Genomic DNA, 15,981 nt, shown 5'->3' with positions numbered 1-15,981 from the left:
GAATGGTGAAATAATTATCTTAATGATTCCAGGTTCTTGTCTACTTTGAAAGAATTTAATGTAAATAAGAATTTCATACATAAGAGAATGAATCTTATTTTTCCCTCGATAATAGTATCAGGTTCTCTACTTTGTAACAAATTGTTCTGAAGTTTTCAAACATATGTGCTTTATACACGGTATGGTGATCCTGGGCCGTGCATTCTGCCTTGGCAGCTAGCCTGCTTAGCATTTAGATGTTCTCTGCACTCATGTATGCTTAGAAAATCCATATCCAAAACATTTTTGGTTTTTTATTCTATAAAATGGATACAAAATAAGCAAAGAGCACCCTAAGGTTTGTATTTTTCTCCTAACTGGGTTTGTGATTTTGCATAATTAAATTCTCCCTCTTAAATTTATCCTCTAACAATATGCCCATTCATTTCTAATTTTCTAATTTCTGTCTTTTGAAAGCTATAGCATTTTAATTGCTTATGGAAACTAATCAGTCTCCTATCCTTGACAGTGATTAAGAACTGATTTGTTTTTAATGAAGTTTTTCATGTATATTAATTTTTTTATCTATAGTGTGGCTTGATCTAAGAACCCAGTCTACCGTTGAGAATCTTAGTAAAAGAATTCCAGGAAATAACTTTCTCAAGGTAAGAGATCTCTTCAAAAGTATACTATAAGAATGCTCATTTAAAAATGAGAGATTTCACCAGAAGGACTATTTGGGCCTTACATCTGACTGCACCATAGTTATTTGACACAATTTATAGAGTATTGCTCTGCTGATAAATGAGGACAAAACAAGTCATTTCTGTCTTCCTTGCCCTGTGATTGATTGGAGCAATGATATTCCAAGATTGGTTGGCTGGAGGGGATTATAAAGTACCCCTGTGGTTTAAGCCATATTACCCAGGGGGTGCTTCCTGTCATTGAACCCTGCCTTTCAAATCCATCCCTCTTGTTTTCTACTATCCATCAAAGAAAATTCTGGGCGCTTTTGAGTGTTTAGGCATCTGGATTCAGAGAGAAAAAGTAGAAGACCATTTTATTGACCTCTTTTTTTATTGATTTTAGAGAGAGAAATTGATTTTAAGGGAGGGAGAGGAGAGAGAGAGAGAGAGAGAGAGAGAGAGAGAGAGAGAGAGAGAGAGAGAGAAACATCTATGTGAGAAAGAAACATTGATGTCCTCCTGTACATGCCCCAACCGGTAATCAAACCCGGCACCTTTTGGTGTACTGGACAAAGCTCCAACCAACTGAACCACACTGGCCAGGGCCATTTTATTGACCTTTTTTTTTAAGCTAAATATTTTTTAATTGATTTTTAGAGAGAGAGGAAGGGAGAGGAATAGAGCAATAGAAACATCGATAGGCTGCCTCCTGCATACCCCTTATTGGGGATTAAGCTCAAAACCCAGACATGTGCCCTGGCAGGAAATCAAACTGGTGACCTCTTGGTTCATGGGTCGTATCTCAATCACTGAGCCACACCAGCTGGGCTATTGACCCCTTTATTGAACACTTCCACTCTCTTCATATGAATATGGCTAATAAAAAATTGCCTAGTTTCCAGTCCTTATGTTGATCTCTCTTCAGGTAACTGAAGGGAGAGAGAATTTTTGAAACAGGCAATTTGTTAGCAAGGTCAAGATCAAATTCCCCTAGTATTCAAAAGGAAGGCAGCTATGCTCACCACTATACCACCAACGCCGCACTCCCCTAGTATTCAAAAGGAAGTTCTGTTTTTTATTTATCCCCTTTATATTTTTCCTTATGACAACTTCCTGTGGTTCTTGGTTTTGAAACTGATGTTCGAATCCTATTAATTACAGGATGCATGGATCCGACTGACAGCTCTCAGGGGGTGGGGGGAACCGGATTAAAGAAGATGAAGGGATTAGAGAAAGAACATATGCATAGCCCATAGACACAGATCACAGTGTGGTAATGGCCAGAGGGAAAGGCGGGTGAGGGAAAGATGGGTGGAGGTGGGCAAAGAGAGGGGAAATGGGGATATCTGTAATAGTGTCAACAATAAAAATAAAAGTTTTTAAAAATTCTATTAATTACAGCAGTTTAACAAACCATTCTCTGCCCACCACCCAAATAACTTCTGGCTACTCCTGAATATACCCTTACCATTTTCTATTTTGTTCTCTTTCTCACCCTGTCCAATCTTCACCCTTATATCCAGCTACATTTTGCTCCCAGGGATGCATGTTTTTCTCTCTAATGCTATTTTAGGCAGTTTTTACACTTTCTACCTATGTAATGAAAATGAGATAATGCATAGTACCTGCACACCCCTTATTGGTTTTAGTTTTGTGGGAGAATAATCCCATAAATTATTTCTTTTCATAATGTTTGACCATTTATCTATTTTTTTCTAAGGAAGCTAGAAGCCCTAAGTTAAGATTCTTAACTTACAGGTTGCATTAAAGTATTAAATCCTTTGATTTGAATTTCCTTACCAAACATACCCATAGGAGATAAGAAGGAAAAAATATCACTTTTTGTAGTTGGGTGATGAATGAGGAGACCTGGATGGGGAGGGAAAAGATAGTTGGCATTATTTTGATGTGTGTATTTTCTTAACCACTAATAAAAATGTTGGTATTTAATATGCAAACAAAAATAAGAGTTGGACATGATCCATTCTCAAGATTAAGCCATATGTGTTTTATTATTACACTTTAACCTTTATTGGAGTCACCCTCCCTTTGTTTAATTTATTCGCTAATCTAGGCAACTACTTCCTAACATAGAGCAGCTCTGTTTTGCTTTAATCTGTGTGTCTTTGAGCTCTACTTTATTCTCCACTAATTTTATACTCTATTATTTGAATATGAATGTGTGTAAATATATATTTATAATATACAAATATACACATAAGCATAATATGAAGTCCTGTGTTTTAGAACAAATTTTTCTGGTTTTGGTCATTAGTTTATAATTTGATATACAGTACCCTATGATATACAGTACCCTATGATTACCGATAGATTAAAGATCACTTTCAAGGAATATAAAATAAAAAGCAGAGCTTTGGACTAGGTTAATACTAAGTCATCACAAAAGTCTAGATTACAGGGTGTCGTATTATTTCATTTTTTCTTTACCTTGCTACGTGGATGCTCTTTGAACTGCAAACGTATCACTCTGATCTTTGTTCATGAGTATGCTTTCCTGTGCCATAACACCATGCATGGAGTTGCCTATTTAGGGCAACTGAATATTTTGTGATTTGTGGGGGTTTTGGGTTTGGTGTTTTGTTTTATTTTATTTTAAACTGTTATGAATTTAATTTGCAATTCTTTTAGTCCAAGACAGGCCTTCCACTTAGCACTTACTTCAGTGCTGTGAAAGTTCGTTGGCTTCTCGACAATGTGAAAGAAGTTCAAAGGGCTGTTGAAGAAGATAGAGCTCTTTTTGGGACTATTGATTCATGGCTCATTTGGGTATGTTTAAATAGATGCATGTATGGAAAAAATTTTAAAGACCTTTTTTTTTAAACTTCCTTGCCTACTATCTGTTTTCTCCTAAGAGTTCAAACTTTTCTGTTGTCAGCATTATTCAGAAAAGTCACTGAAGAAATAGCAGAACATTTCAGCCTTCATTCAAGAGGCATTTTTGCCTACTTCATCTCTCCCCCCCCTCTTGCGTTATATCAGTAAAAATGGAGGATGATTACCCAAACATCTCATCTGTTATCTTTAGAATAAGTAATTTAGGTAATTAGTAATCAGTAATTTAGGTATCCTTTTTCTCTTGTCTATCATAAAGTTTTCCACTAGGCACTTCTTAGAAGAAATAATTATTTAACATAATAAAATGCCTATGTCTGGGATTTGTCCAGGCCCTGGTCAGGGCTTCTGCAGGAGGCAACCCATCAGTGTGATTCTCTCACATCAATGTTTCTCTCTGTCTTTTATCATTTGCTTTCAATGTTACACAGCTGTCTGTCTTTTATTTAAGTAAGTGGTAATATGAAAAATCATAGTGGAAATTTCTGATATATAATCTTTTTGCCTAAGCTGAACATGGATAAATAGAAGCTAACATTTCAAACATTTTCCAGATATATCTTTAAAGTACATGATCTCTCTCTCTCGTTCTCTCTCATTTTTATTATTATAAGTATTTTCAAATATACCATAAAGTAGAAGGAATAGTATAACAAACCTCTACAACAGTGAGCCAGCTATGGCCAGTCTTGTTTCAACTATATTCACATATTCTTTCCCCCACAGGTAAGTGTAAAATAATTGTAAAGCAAATCCCAGACATACAATTTTATTTGTAAATACTTCAGTATTCTCTAGCCAGTTTGCTCAGTGTATAGAACATTGGCCTGGGGACTGAAGGGTCCCGGGTTCGATTCCAGTCAAGGGCACATACCTTGGTTGCAAGCTCTTCTGCAGGAGGCAACCCATCAATGTGATTCTCTCACATCAATGTTTCTCTCTGTCTTTCCCCTCTCTCTTCCACTCTCCCTAAAAATCAATGGAAAAATATCCCCGGGTAAGGATTAACACAAAAAAAAATAAATAAAAATTCAGTATTTTTTTAATCCTCCTGAAGATATTTTTCGTCCATTGACTTTAGACAGACTGGGAGGGAGGGGGAGAGACAGAGAGAGAGAAAAACATCCCCCACACGCCCCCCAATTGGGGCCAGGGATCGAACCTGCCACCAAGCTACGTTCCCTTGGCTAGAATTGAAACCCAGACCCTTGAGTCCAAGGGCTGATGCTCCAACTACTGAGCCAAACCAGCTAGGGCCACTTCAGTATTTTTCTTTTTTTTTAAAATATATTTTATTGATTTTTTACAGAGAGGAAGGAAGAGAGATAGTTAGAAACATCGATGAGAGAGAAACATCGATCAGCTGCCTCCTGCACATCTACTGGGGATATGCCCGCAACCCAGGCACATGCCCCTGACCGGAATCGAACCTGGGACCTTTCAGTCCACAGGCCAACGCTCTATCCACTGAGCAAACCGGTTTTGGCCACTTCAGTATTTTTCAATGTTCAGGGAGCTTCAAGGGAATATTGTCCTTATTCATACTAGCCAGATCCTCACAGCTGGTCTTGAAAACCACTACACTGTTCGAAAGATCACTTCACACACACACACACACACACACACACACACACACATACACACACACACCCTGTGTTAGCAGGATATGCTTTGTGCTCATGGCCAGCAGTTTTCACATGTGTCAGTCACAGTTGAAATAGTTCTGACAGTTTGACAATGGCCTGGAAGCAGAGTAAGGCACAATTTGGGAACTGGGAACTGCAGGGCACTTAAGGAAGCATATCCCCCACCGTGATGTCTTTCTCCACTTTTATTCTTTTCTTTCTCTTTTTATTTATTTATTTTTTTTGGGGGGGGCGGTTAATCCTCACTCGACATTTTTCCATTACTTTTTAGAGAGAGTGGAAAGGAGGGGGAGAGACACATCAGTTGGTTGCTTCCTGCATGTGCCCCCACCAGGGCCAGAGATCAAGCCTGCAACCACAATCAAACCAGAGACACTTCAGTCCGGGGGCTGACACTCTAACCACTGAGCCAGCCAAACTGGCTAGAGCCTATTATTCCTTTTTTTAAAATATATCTTTATTGATTTGGGAGAGGGAGAGAGAAAAGCATCAATGATGAGAGAGAACCATTAATTGACTGCCTCCTGCACGCCCCCACTGGGGATCAAGCCCCCAACCTGGGCATGTTCCCATGACCGGACTCTAACCCGGGACCCTTCAGTCCACAGGCTGATGCTCTATTCACTGAGCCAAACAAGCTAGGGCTATTATTCCTTTCTTACCTCATTGCTTCCACATAAAATAAAGCATCTATATAATAAAGAGCCAGGGTCCTAACGACTGCTGGCTCAACCAGACTGGAAGTCAGTGTTGGGTTGCCATGGCAACCCAGCACCAACTGGGGCTGCTGCGAGTGCCTGGACCCAGCACTGACTGCCTAGGGGGCTGCAGATCATGCCCAGAGTGGGGCCTGCAGAGAAAAGGGCAGGGTCTGATCTGAAGCCTCTGTGGCAGCCATTGATCAGAACTTGCCTCTTTCTCTCCCGTCCTGACAAACAGCCATACCTCCATTTCTCTCCAGGGCTCCAACCAGGCTGCTGATCAGCCCTGCCTTTCTGATCAGGCCCCAAGTTGATAGGCCCAGAGATGCTGACTGGCATAGAAACTGACCAATCAGAACCAAATTGGCCGGTAAAGGAGGGCAGTTGGGGGTGAGATCAGGCCTGCAGGGGAGGGCCATTGGGAGCAAGATCAGGCTGGCAGGGGAGGGCAGTTAGGGGCGAGATCAGGCCAGCAGGGTAGGGCAGTTGGTGGCGAGATCAGGCAGGCAGAGGCAGTTGAGGGTGAGAGGCCAGCAGGGGAGAGCAGTTAGGAGTGATCAGGCAGGCAGGCAGAGGCAGTTAGGGGCAATCAGGCAGGCAGGCAGAGGGGTTAGGGCAGGGGTGGGCAAAGTTTTTGACTCGAGGGCCACAATGGGTTCTTAAACTGAACCGGAGGGCCGGAACAAAAGCATGGATGGAGCGTTTGTGTGAACTAATATAAATTCAAAGTAAACATCATTACATAAAAGGATACGGTCTTTTTTTTTTTTTTAGTTTTATTCATTTCAAATGGGCCGGATCCGGCCCGCGGGCCATAGCTTGCCCACGGCTGGGTTAGGAGCAATCAAGCAGGCAGGCAGAGGGGTTAGGGGCAATCAGGCAGGCAGGCAGGTGAATGGTTAAGAGCCAGCGGTCCCAGATTGTGAGAGGGGTGTCTGACTGCCAGTTTAAGCCCGATCCCCTGAGGGGTCCCCAATTGGAGTGGGTGCAGAATGGGCTGAAGGAATCCACCCCACCCCACCCCCTGTGCACGAATTATGTGCACTGGGCCTCTAGTCAATAATAATAATAATAATTGTAATAATAATAATGATAAACATTTACAATCATTTTTAAAAACTAAGAAAAATAACAAAGCATCAGTGCTTTCCATTCCAGGCCAAGGGTATTAACATTTGAGTTTAAAACCTTTAAGATATGTGGTTGTATCAGCACAAGCACAGCCTGATGAGAATTGTTCCAAAAAGAATAGCAGCAGCACAGGGTTTAGTCAGATCCTGAAGAGGCAGACATTTCAATGTATTTCACTTTGCCAGATTTAGTAAGACACTGCATTTTCCAAAGATAAATGGGTGAAGACAAAACTGACTTTTTTTTATCGATTAACTAGTACTGTGCTAATATGGTAGCCACTTGCCCTGAAATGTGGCTAGTCTGAATTGAGATGTGCTGTGAGTGTAAAATACACATTGGATTTCAAAGAGTTAGTATCCAAAAAAGGGTAAAATATGCCCAGCTGGTGTGGTTCAGTGATTGAGCATCTGCCTATGAACCAAGAGGTCCCAGTTCAATTCCGGATCTGGGCACATGCCTGGGTTTTGAGCTTGATTCTGTAAGGAGGCAGCCAATCAATGATTCTCTCTCATTATTGATGTTTTTCTCTCCCTTTCTCTTCCTCTATGATGAAATCAATAAAAATATATTTAAAAAATAAAAAATCTATAATAATAAAAGCATAATATGCTAATTAGACTGGACGACCTTCCGGATGAAGCTGGGGCTGCGAGGGAAGCCCGAGCCCCAAGTGCCTGCTGGTGGCTGGAGGGAAGTTGGGGCCGGCAGCAAGGAGGAAGGAAGGCCTCCTTTTGCACAAATTTCGTGCATTGGGCCTCTAGTAAAATAAATAAAAATTTAAAAAGGGGCCCTAACTGGTTTGGCTCAGTAGATAGAGCATCGGCCTACAGACTCAAGGGTCCCAGGTTCAATTCCAGTCAAGGGCATGTACTTTGGTTGCGGACACAGCCCTGGTGGGGAGTGTGCAGGAGGCAGCTGATCGATGTTTTTCTCTCATTGATGTTTCTAATTCTCCCCCTCCCTTCCTCTCTGTAAAAAATCAATAAAATATATTTTTAAAAAAGGGGGGTAAAATGTCTCAGTAATAATTTTTTTATGTTGAAAGGATATTTGGATATATTGGGTTAAAAATATGTAGTATTAAAATTAATTTCACCTGTTTCTTTATGCTTTTTAAGTGTAGCTGCTAGAATAATTTAAATTACAAATGTAGTTCACATTATATTTCTATTGGACATTGCTGAAAACTAGAAAATTAAGGAGTTAAAATGTGTCATTCTGCTTTATATGCTCTGCTGCTGATTATGGCCCTTAACAAAATGTAAATTAAATTGCAGATAAGTACAAATTTAACATGTCCTTTTTATTCTGTCTAGTGTCTGACAGGAGGAACCAATGGAGGCGTCCACTGTACAGATGTAACAAATGCAAGTAGGACAATGCTTTTCAACATTCATTCTTTGGAATGGGATAAAGAGCTCTGCGAGTGAGTGTTTTCCCCTAAGATAGTTTTCCAAACATGTTACATATTTATAAACTTATTATTTTCCGACTCAACTTTCAATGTTGGTATTTCAAGTACAACATGTAACATAGACTTGCTGTGTAGTCTTTTAAGAGAGACTATTGTTGCATGTACAATAAACATGCCATATTAAGTAATTGCCTTGATTATTCTCCAAGGAAGATTGGGTTCTTTTAGAAAAGTACTTCAGTTTCTGTGTGCTTTTTATTTTTTATTAATTGGCTTGGATAAAATAGAATGTTAAATATCTAATCATGCATCTATGTTCTGCTGGTTTATTTGTTACTATTTCATTTTATACTCAAATACATTCACTAATTTTTACTTACATTTTTACCTTTAAATGCATATAAATGTTTCCAGATATTTATTTAAAACAGTATTAAATACCCAGTCTTATCTTATTGTTGTTGTTTTTTTCTTTCAGATTTTTTGAAATTCCAATGAAAATTCTTCCAAATGTCCGGAGTTCTTCTGAAATCTATGGCTTAATGGTAAATATAAATTTCCATTTTCAAAACTGTACTATTCAGAATTTAAAAGTCAATTGTGTAACATTTGATAGTTTGAGGGTTGTGACTTCTCTCTGAACGTGGGTAGTATGTACCTTAAAATTTTAGTATTTAAATGGTTTTATAACTGAAAATCATCAATTCCTTACCAATTCATTTTATATTTTATAAACTTGTATTGGCTTTTCTTTGAGTATTATACTTTTGAAGTATTACTGGGATCTTCTAACTACAGAGGGTGGCATGGAAATATTTGATCTATTTTATTCTTTTAATCCAAATAACTGTTTAGTAGTTGTGGTGTCTGCTTTTAATTTATAGGAAGGTCTCTTCACATTTTAGTGGTGGTCTTTTTTTCTCTTGAATCTCTTCTTTTTCAATTTATTTTTTATTTAAATATAGTAGGTATACAATCTCTTTTAATGGCCAAACCATGTTTTAGATTACATTCTTTGTCAGCCTAAGCAAAACTTTAGCAAAGAAACTGAAAGCAAAAAGAGTCTGTTTCTGATATGTGATGGCTAATTAAACTGTGTTCCATAATGGACATTTTTCCTTTTGCTTTCATTGAAACTCAGAGAAAAAGTAGTTTCAGCAAAAAAAATGCGCTTAGCATCATTGAGTATCTCTGATTACACATCAGGGATGAAAAGCTCTAGGAGGATTCGAACTGATGTTTGAACACAGAAATCTGGAATTTATGCTAAAAATTAAGCATACATCTAAGAAAAATTGCAAAAAATAGACATGACAAATATTAGAAACTTTTTTTTTGTAGTTTTAATAATAATTGAGTTGAATAAGTGCTCTGGATAAAGCTTGAGCAAGAATTCTTAAATGTTTCATTCATAAAAAGCCTTTTACAGCAATATGCGGTTTTTTAAATATAAATTTTATTGATTTCAGAGAGGGAGAGAGCGATAGAAACATCAATGATGAGAGAATCATTGATCAGCTGCCTCCTGCATGCCCCACACTGGGGATCGAGCCGCAACCCGGGCATTGTGCCCTGACCAAGAATTGAACTGGTGACCTCCTGATTCAAAGGTCGATGCTCAACCACTGAGCCATGCAGGTTGGGCCAACGTGCATTTTTGAAAGGATTAGTCACTGCTTGTCTATAGTAAAAATGCTTTGATGCTTTTATAGCTGTCTACAAAGTGACTTGAGTCAGTGGGGAAAAAATTATTCTTGAGAAACCGTTGCAGAGGAAGGTTGGAAAAAACAAACAAACGTTTAACTGGCCTAGTTTTCTCTTGCATTTAAAATATTATGCTTCTGTCCCCCTTTTTCCCCCTTTGCTGACTATAGAAAATCTCTCATAGCCTGGTGAGTAGGTTTCCCACCAATTATTCTACCCATTCATTCGGAAAAGATACAGTGCACTTCCATTTAGTTTTAAACAAACGGAAGTCCATTTACTAAACAGAGATATCTAGGATCATGACTTCAAATTATTATAAGCTCTAGTCAAGCTTTAGATTTTTAAAAAATTTTTAATCTTATTTGTTTGTTTTTAAGTTTTCCATAAGACTGGAAGTAATGTTTCAAAATAAAAGACATGGGTAGTTTCCTGACATAAGAAATTCTGATGGCCTCCATTACAAAGTACAGTTGTGATGTGCTTTGGCTTTAGCATAATAGGTAAATTAGATGTGGCTTTTAAATGTCCTAAACATCTACCTTGTCCAACCTTTCAGACCAGTTAGTTGGAAATGCACTGTCGCTTTTTCTGCATGCTTCACCAGAGGATGTTCCCAGAAATCTTCCAGAAACACCTCCCTGCGAAGAAAATGGAACTCTTTCTCTGCCTGACCTCACATAGTAGATCCTGCTGGTAGTTTGATAATAATATAAGCAATAGTATAAGCAAAAGCTTCTTTTACTATTTAAATATATTAAGATATACAGCCTCTAGGTTTCCTACTGGTTCACTTTTAGCCTTTTATGAAATTTACTCTTCACTTAATATCCAGCTTCAATAAATAAAAAATAGCAGGTCTTGAATTAATAGGAAAGCATGGCAGAACTAGAATATCCACTCTCTGAGGATGTTTTCTAGTCTGTAAACCAAGCATGTCAAACTCAAAGGCTAACACGGGCCAGATAAACAAGGTTTAAGTTTATGTGGGCCGCAAAAAAAACAACAAAAGCTTCAATTTTCATAGAAACGTAGGTTTATTTCAATAGAGACATGCTGAATACAAAGAGCTGAAATAAATGAGTCATTGTTAACATAAACTAATGGAACATTTTAATAATTTTTTTTCTTGAACATTAATTTACCAGACACTGAATAACTGCTCAAGTTAATAAGTGTGATGCAAATAAACCTATTTTTCTTCTCCGAAAGCAAAGTGTTTCCTGTTGTGCACACCAAACAAGTTAGTACTAGACTAATGATGTGGCAACTGCCTGCTAAAATATTCGCTGTTAGTATTAGTGGAGAGAAATGGTGCGCCTGCGTGTAAGGCGCGTAAGGGAAATGAATGCAACAGGATTACAGTAATCAATCATTCATTGTAGTTCGTTATTAATAATTATGTATAATAGGATATTGTAGAAATTAAGTTATGAAATTTTTATTAAAACGTTTCTTACATACTGTTATATTGGCTGGGCCACAAAAATATTCATTGTGGGCCGCATGTGGCCTGTAGGCCACGAGATTGACATGCTTATAGAGGGTTTCCACATATTATGCTATTTCCTTATCATCAGAGCCACATGAGGTGGCTTCTGTTCATACCCTCACTCTAGCAGATAGGGGGCCCAAGGTTCCCCAGAGGCCAGGAATCTGGCCCACAAATGGTAGACTAAGGGGTGAGTCCAAGCTTTTGTTTGGTACACTTCCTACTATATCACACCTACCTCAGGGAACACATTCCTTTCCTTAATACTAGTACAGATTGCTTTGTGTTAGTGCATCAGCCATTTAAATCTTGTTTTTATTCCTGGAATGCTGGCTATGCTTGATCAAAATAAAAACCACTGCTCAAGATATAAATTATCTCTTGCTTATCTAAACTTAAGGAATGATGTTGGCTATGAACAAGTAGTACCCAATACCTGAACACTGTTGGTAAAATGCAGCCTTCCAAAATAAATAAGTTCTGTGCTGGTTTCATAGCTATTAATATCTTCATTTAAAAGAATGCGTTAGTCTTTTGTTAGTAATGGCGATAATAGCAAAGAGCTAATGATTTTCAGTGTTCATGTAGCCCAGGCCCTATTTTGTAGATAAATAAATCGAGGCACAGAGAAGTTTCAGCGGCCTGCTCAATGGCTTAATACTAACTAGCCAGGAGTAGAGCCCACGTCTCCTGAGTCTCAGTCCAGTGCTTCATGTCCATTCTCCAATGCCGTGTCTCTTCTTGTCATTTTAGGACTATGTCTCATGTCTATCTCTGAACCACTCATGTAGTTGAAACACTTGCTTTGTCTTGTCTGCCCCACATGCTCTGGCATGTCACTGTTCATGTTCATTCCCATTGCAGTTATGTTAGTAGAGCCAACAGTTTGTGATTTACTCATAATTCGTTTTTAAATTTTTAATAGAAAGCTGGGGCCTTGGAAGGTGTGCCAATATCTGGGGTAAGTTTCACTGCCTAACATCTTCCTGCTGCCTCCCCACCCTCACCCCTTCCTTCTTAAGGCTTTCCTGTAATATCTTAATCTATCTGCCCCTTCCTAAACTGTGAGAATGAAGTAAGAGCAGCAAAATCAACTAATTCTTGTTCTCATGTGGGTCAAGAATCTTTTGAATAAATTAATTTTTACGGTCCCTTCCCATACCTATTGTCTCGTAGGAGTATTAACACATGAGAAAATGGCCAACTGAAGGCAATGCAAAAGCATAAATCAGTTCATTCCTTGATAAATAAAAAAAGAAAGATAAATTCTGTGGCTCTTATAAAAAGGAAATTAATGATATTGTCTTAGTGTCCTTTATTGTCATTTACACTTTCAGTGTTTGGGGGACCAGTCTGCTGCATTGGTGGGACAAATGTGTTTCCGAGATGGCCAAGCCAAAAATACGTGAGTAAGAAACAGACCTGGGAACCAATGGTGTTTTGTTTTTCCCTTTGGTGCTTTGAATGAGGAAAAGCTTTTGATGTTTATCCAAGCTGAAAACTAATAGCTTAAGAATTCCAATAGGAATATGTAAATTTTTGCCATTTGTTGTTTTTTTTTTTTTTTAATCCTCACCCGAGGATATTTTTCCATCGATTTTCAGAGAGAGTAGAAGAGAGGGAAAGACAGAGAGAAATATCGATGTGAGAGAAACACATCGATTGGTTACAACCAAGATACTTGCCCTGAGCCGGAATCGAAGCCAGGACCCTTCAGTCTGCAGGTCGACACTCTATCCACTGAGGGCCATTTGTTTTTCTTTACCTCCTTCAAATAAAATATACTACGCCTTATGTAAACACATAGGTGAGGCTTGTGAAGACCTTAATTTATAACATTCAATTTCATTTCCAATCCAGAAACTAAATTTTGGTTTACAGTGTCCATGCCTCTTTTGGAGAGGTTGGCAGGGAGGTCTGAGCAGAGGCGAGGAAGAGCCATGTTTTAAACTACAATTTTCAACATTGTTCCTGCCCTAGACTTTCTCACTATAACCAGAAAGTCACATTTTTGTGGAACTTTCAATGCTATTCTCCTGGCACTGCGTTCTCTCCATTATCTGGAGTTTCCCCTTTGACAAGAGGCAGAAGGAACAATAGAAGTAGAGATTTGGTGCATTTTTCTCCTGATGTCATCTCCTTACTACTCACACACATAGATTCCAACAAGCCTCATATCTAAGAGTAATAAGATTACTCCCACTTTAGGATGAGGAAACAGATGTTCCGAGAGGTTAAGCTAGTTAGTGACAGAAGCGATCATTGCGCCCAGATGCATCTGATTTGACTTTGCCAGGCTCTTAACTCTCTACAGTTTATTGTCCCCGGCGTCATAAAGATTTCCATAGGTCTGGCCAGAGACTATCTACGTTTAATTGTTCTTTTCTTGAGAATTTCCTAAATCTCGCGGCAATGTTTAACTTTAGTGATTAAGTTCGTCTTTTGTGACTACTGGAATGTTTAACATTTTAGATGACATGTTCTTGTTGTCTAGCGTGTCAGCAGTCCTCATGCAAGAGTGAGAGGTTTTTGGGGGGTGGGGAGGGGAAATAATGAAAATTCTTTGCAGGTCATGATATCCTGGGCTTGATCAGCATGGGTCTGGAAACATATTCTTTGAATTCTGGGTTTCAGGCAGCTGAATCAGGAGTCAAGAAAAATGATAGAAACCTGGGCTCTTCTCCCCACCCCACCCCCCACACACACACCCCTTCTTTCCTCTGTGACAGGAACACTAATGCTAGTAAATCAGATGCTATCTCCCTTTGTCAAGTACTTAACATAATACCCAATAAAATTGCTTGGTTTTCTTCTTCCTGTTCCCCTCCCCCTTAAACATTATCAGACAAGCCCTGAAAATGATAAGTTTAACTAAGAACGGACTAGTTGAGTACCTCTGCAGCCACTGCAGTTTGGAAAAGGGAAATAGCAAATTAGAATATCTTTGGGCACATATTTCTCTTCCTGGGGGCAGGGGAAGAACACAAATATACAGTTAATCATATTATAAATGAGAACTTCAGTGCATAAGAAACTTTGAAGTATGGTTGTTGCGTTCCAAAGGGAGGGGAGAAAACTCACAAAAGATTATGTTATCAATAAGATGTTTTTATTTTTTATTTGTTTTTGATGGGACCATCTATCTTTTTAAAAATCTTTATTGTTCAAAGTATTACAATGTCCCCATTTCCCCCCCATTGACCCTTTCTAGCCCCACCCCAGGCTTTCACTCTATTGTCTGTGTCCATGGTTATGCATATAAGCATACAAGTTCTTTGGTTTATCTCTTCCCACCCCACCCCACCCCTGCCTTCCCTCTAAGATTCCACTCTGTTCCATCTTCTACATCTCTGGATCTATCAATAAGATGTTTTGAGGAATGGGCGATATTGGCAGGTGCATGGAACACTGAACAAAATACAAAATGGGGAAATGGAAGACTTTATTTAGAGACTACAGAACATGCAGGTTGGGAAGTAGTAGAAAATAAGGCCAGGATCATGTTGTGAAGCCCTACATTCCAGACTGAGGAGTTTTTTTTGTTTTTTTTTTTCTTCCCTATTTTTAAACAAGAGAACACATCCATTTTACTTATTTACTTTTCAGTAAGTTGAAATCCTTGAGGGGGACAGCATCACACGGATTCTGTGTTCAGTGGCCTTAGCAGGAAGGTTGCTTCAGAATTTGGCATGAACCATGCCTCTGTTTCCATGAGCACAAATTACCTTTCCCCTGATGACTCTGGTTTGGTTCACTTTGCCACCAGTAGTCACTGTGTTGCTCTTTGCTTAGTACACATAAGCACTTCTCTTGCCCAGATAGAATTCTGTTTCATCTCAAGTATAAACACCATCCATTTTAAGAAGATCTGTGTGCTCCCTCTGGTTCCGGAGACTCCGTTATAGCCAGAAAAAAATGGCCTTGGACCATAGCCTTCCACACATATTTGTCCTTATAGAAGTCCTGTTCCCAGCAGCCTCCACTGGCTCCAAGATGGTGGAAAGAGCCTGAGGACATTTTTCTTGATAGGCAATGGGGCATTTCTTTTTTTAATAAATATATTTTTATTGATTTCAAAGAGGAAGGGAAAAGGAGATATAGAAGCATCAATGATGAGAGAGAATTATTGATGGTCTGCTTCCTGCATGCCCCACACAGAATCAAGCCCGCAACCCAGGCATGTGCCCTGACCGGGAATTGAACCCTGACCTCCTGGTTCATAGGTCGATGCTCAACCACTGAGCCATGCTGGTCAGGCAGCAATGGGGCTTTTTTGAAGGTTTGTGATGACTGAAGGTAATGAGAGATGACTAGAGCTGTTTGTTTAATAATATGGCAGTCCTAGGTCAAAGTGAGGAGACACTAGAGCAGT

The 15,981-nt window shown here is 39.0% G+C and overlaps 1 protein-coding gene and 1 pseudogene across 7 annotated transcripts in view; one reads left to right on the top strand and one right to left on the bottom strand.

Annotated features, from left to right (window-relative positions):
* Window positions 1-15,981, top strand: part of GK (glycerol kinase) — a 71,461-nt gene that overhangs the window by 30,690 nt on the left and 24,790 nt on the right. For 4 of the 7 annotated variants that reach the window (XR_004966847.1, XM_036304286.1, XM_036304282.1 and 1 more), the window contains 7 exons: window positions 571-644; window positions 3,315-3,452; window positions 8,316-8,425; window positions 8,892-8,958; window positions 10,288-10,305; window positions 12,535-12,570; window positions 12,947-13,014. Coding sequence is in view for 6 of the 7 variants with exons in the window: in XM_036304286.1 (XP_036160179.1) it covers window positions 571-644; window positions 3,315-3,452; window positions 8,316-8,425; window positions 8,892-8,958; window positions 10,288-10,305; window positions 12,535-12,570; window positions 12,947-13,014 (511 nt within the window). In the remaining variant the exon portion in view is untranslated. The remainder of the gene's footprint in view (window positions 1-570; window positions 645-3,314; window positions 3,453-8,315; window positions 8,426-8,891; window positions 8,959-10,287; window positions 10,306-12,534; window positions 12,571-12,946; window positions 13,015-15,981) is intronic. The other 3 variants (XM_036304283.1, XM_036304287.1, XM_036304284.1) reach the window with 2 other exon arrangements.
* On the bottom strand, window positions 15,050-15,553 carry LOC118653657 (annotated as a pseudogene).

Source organism: Myotis myotis, unplaced genomic scaffold (assembly GCF_014108235.1).
Source record: "Myotis myotis isolate mMyoMyo1 unplaced genomic scaffold, mMyoMyo1.p scaffold_m19_p_4, whole genome shotgun sequence".
In the NCBI taxonomy this organism is placed as follows: domain Eukaryota; kingdom Metazoa; phylum Chordata; class Mammalia; order Chiroptera; family Vespertilionidae; genus Myotis; species Myotis myotis.
The sequence above is the reverse complement of the archived record's forward strand: the minus strand, read 5'-3'. Positions and strand labels throughout refer to the sequence as shown.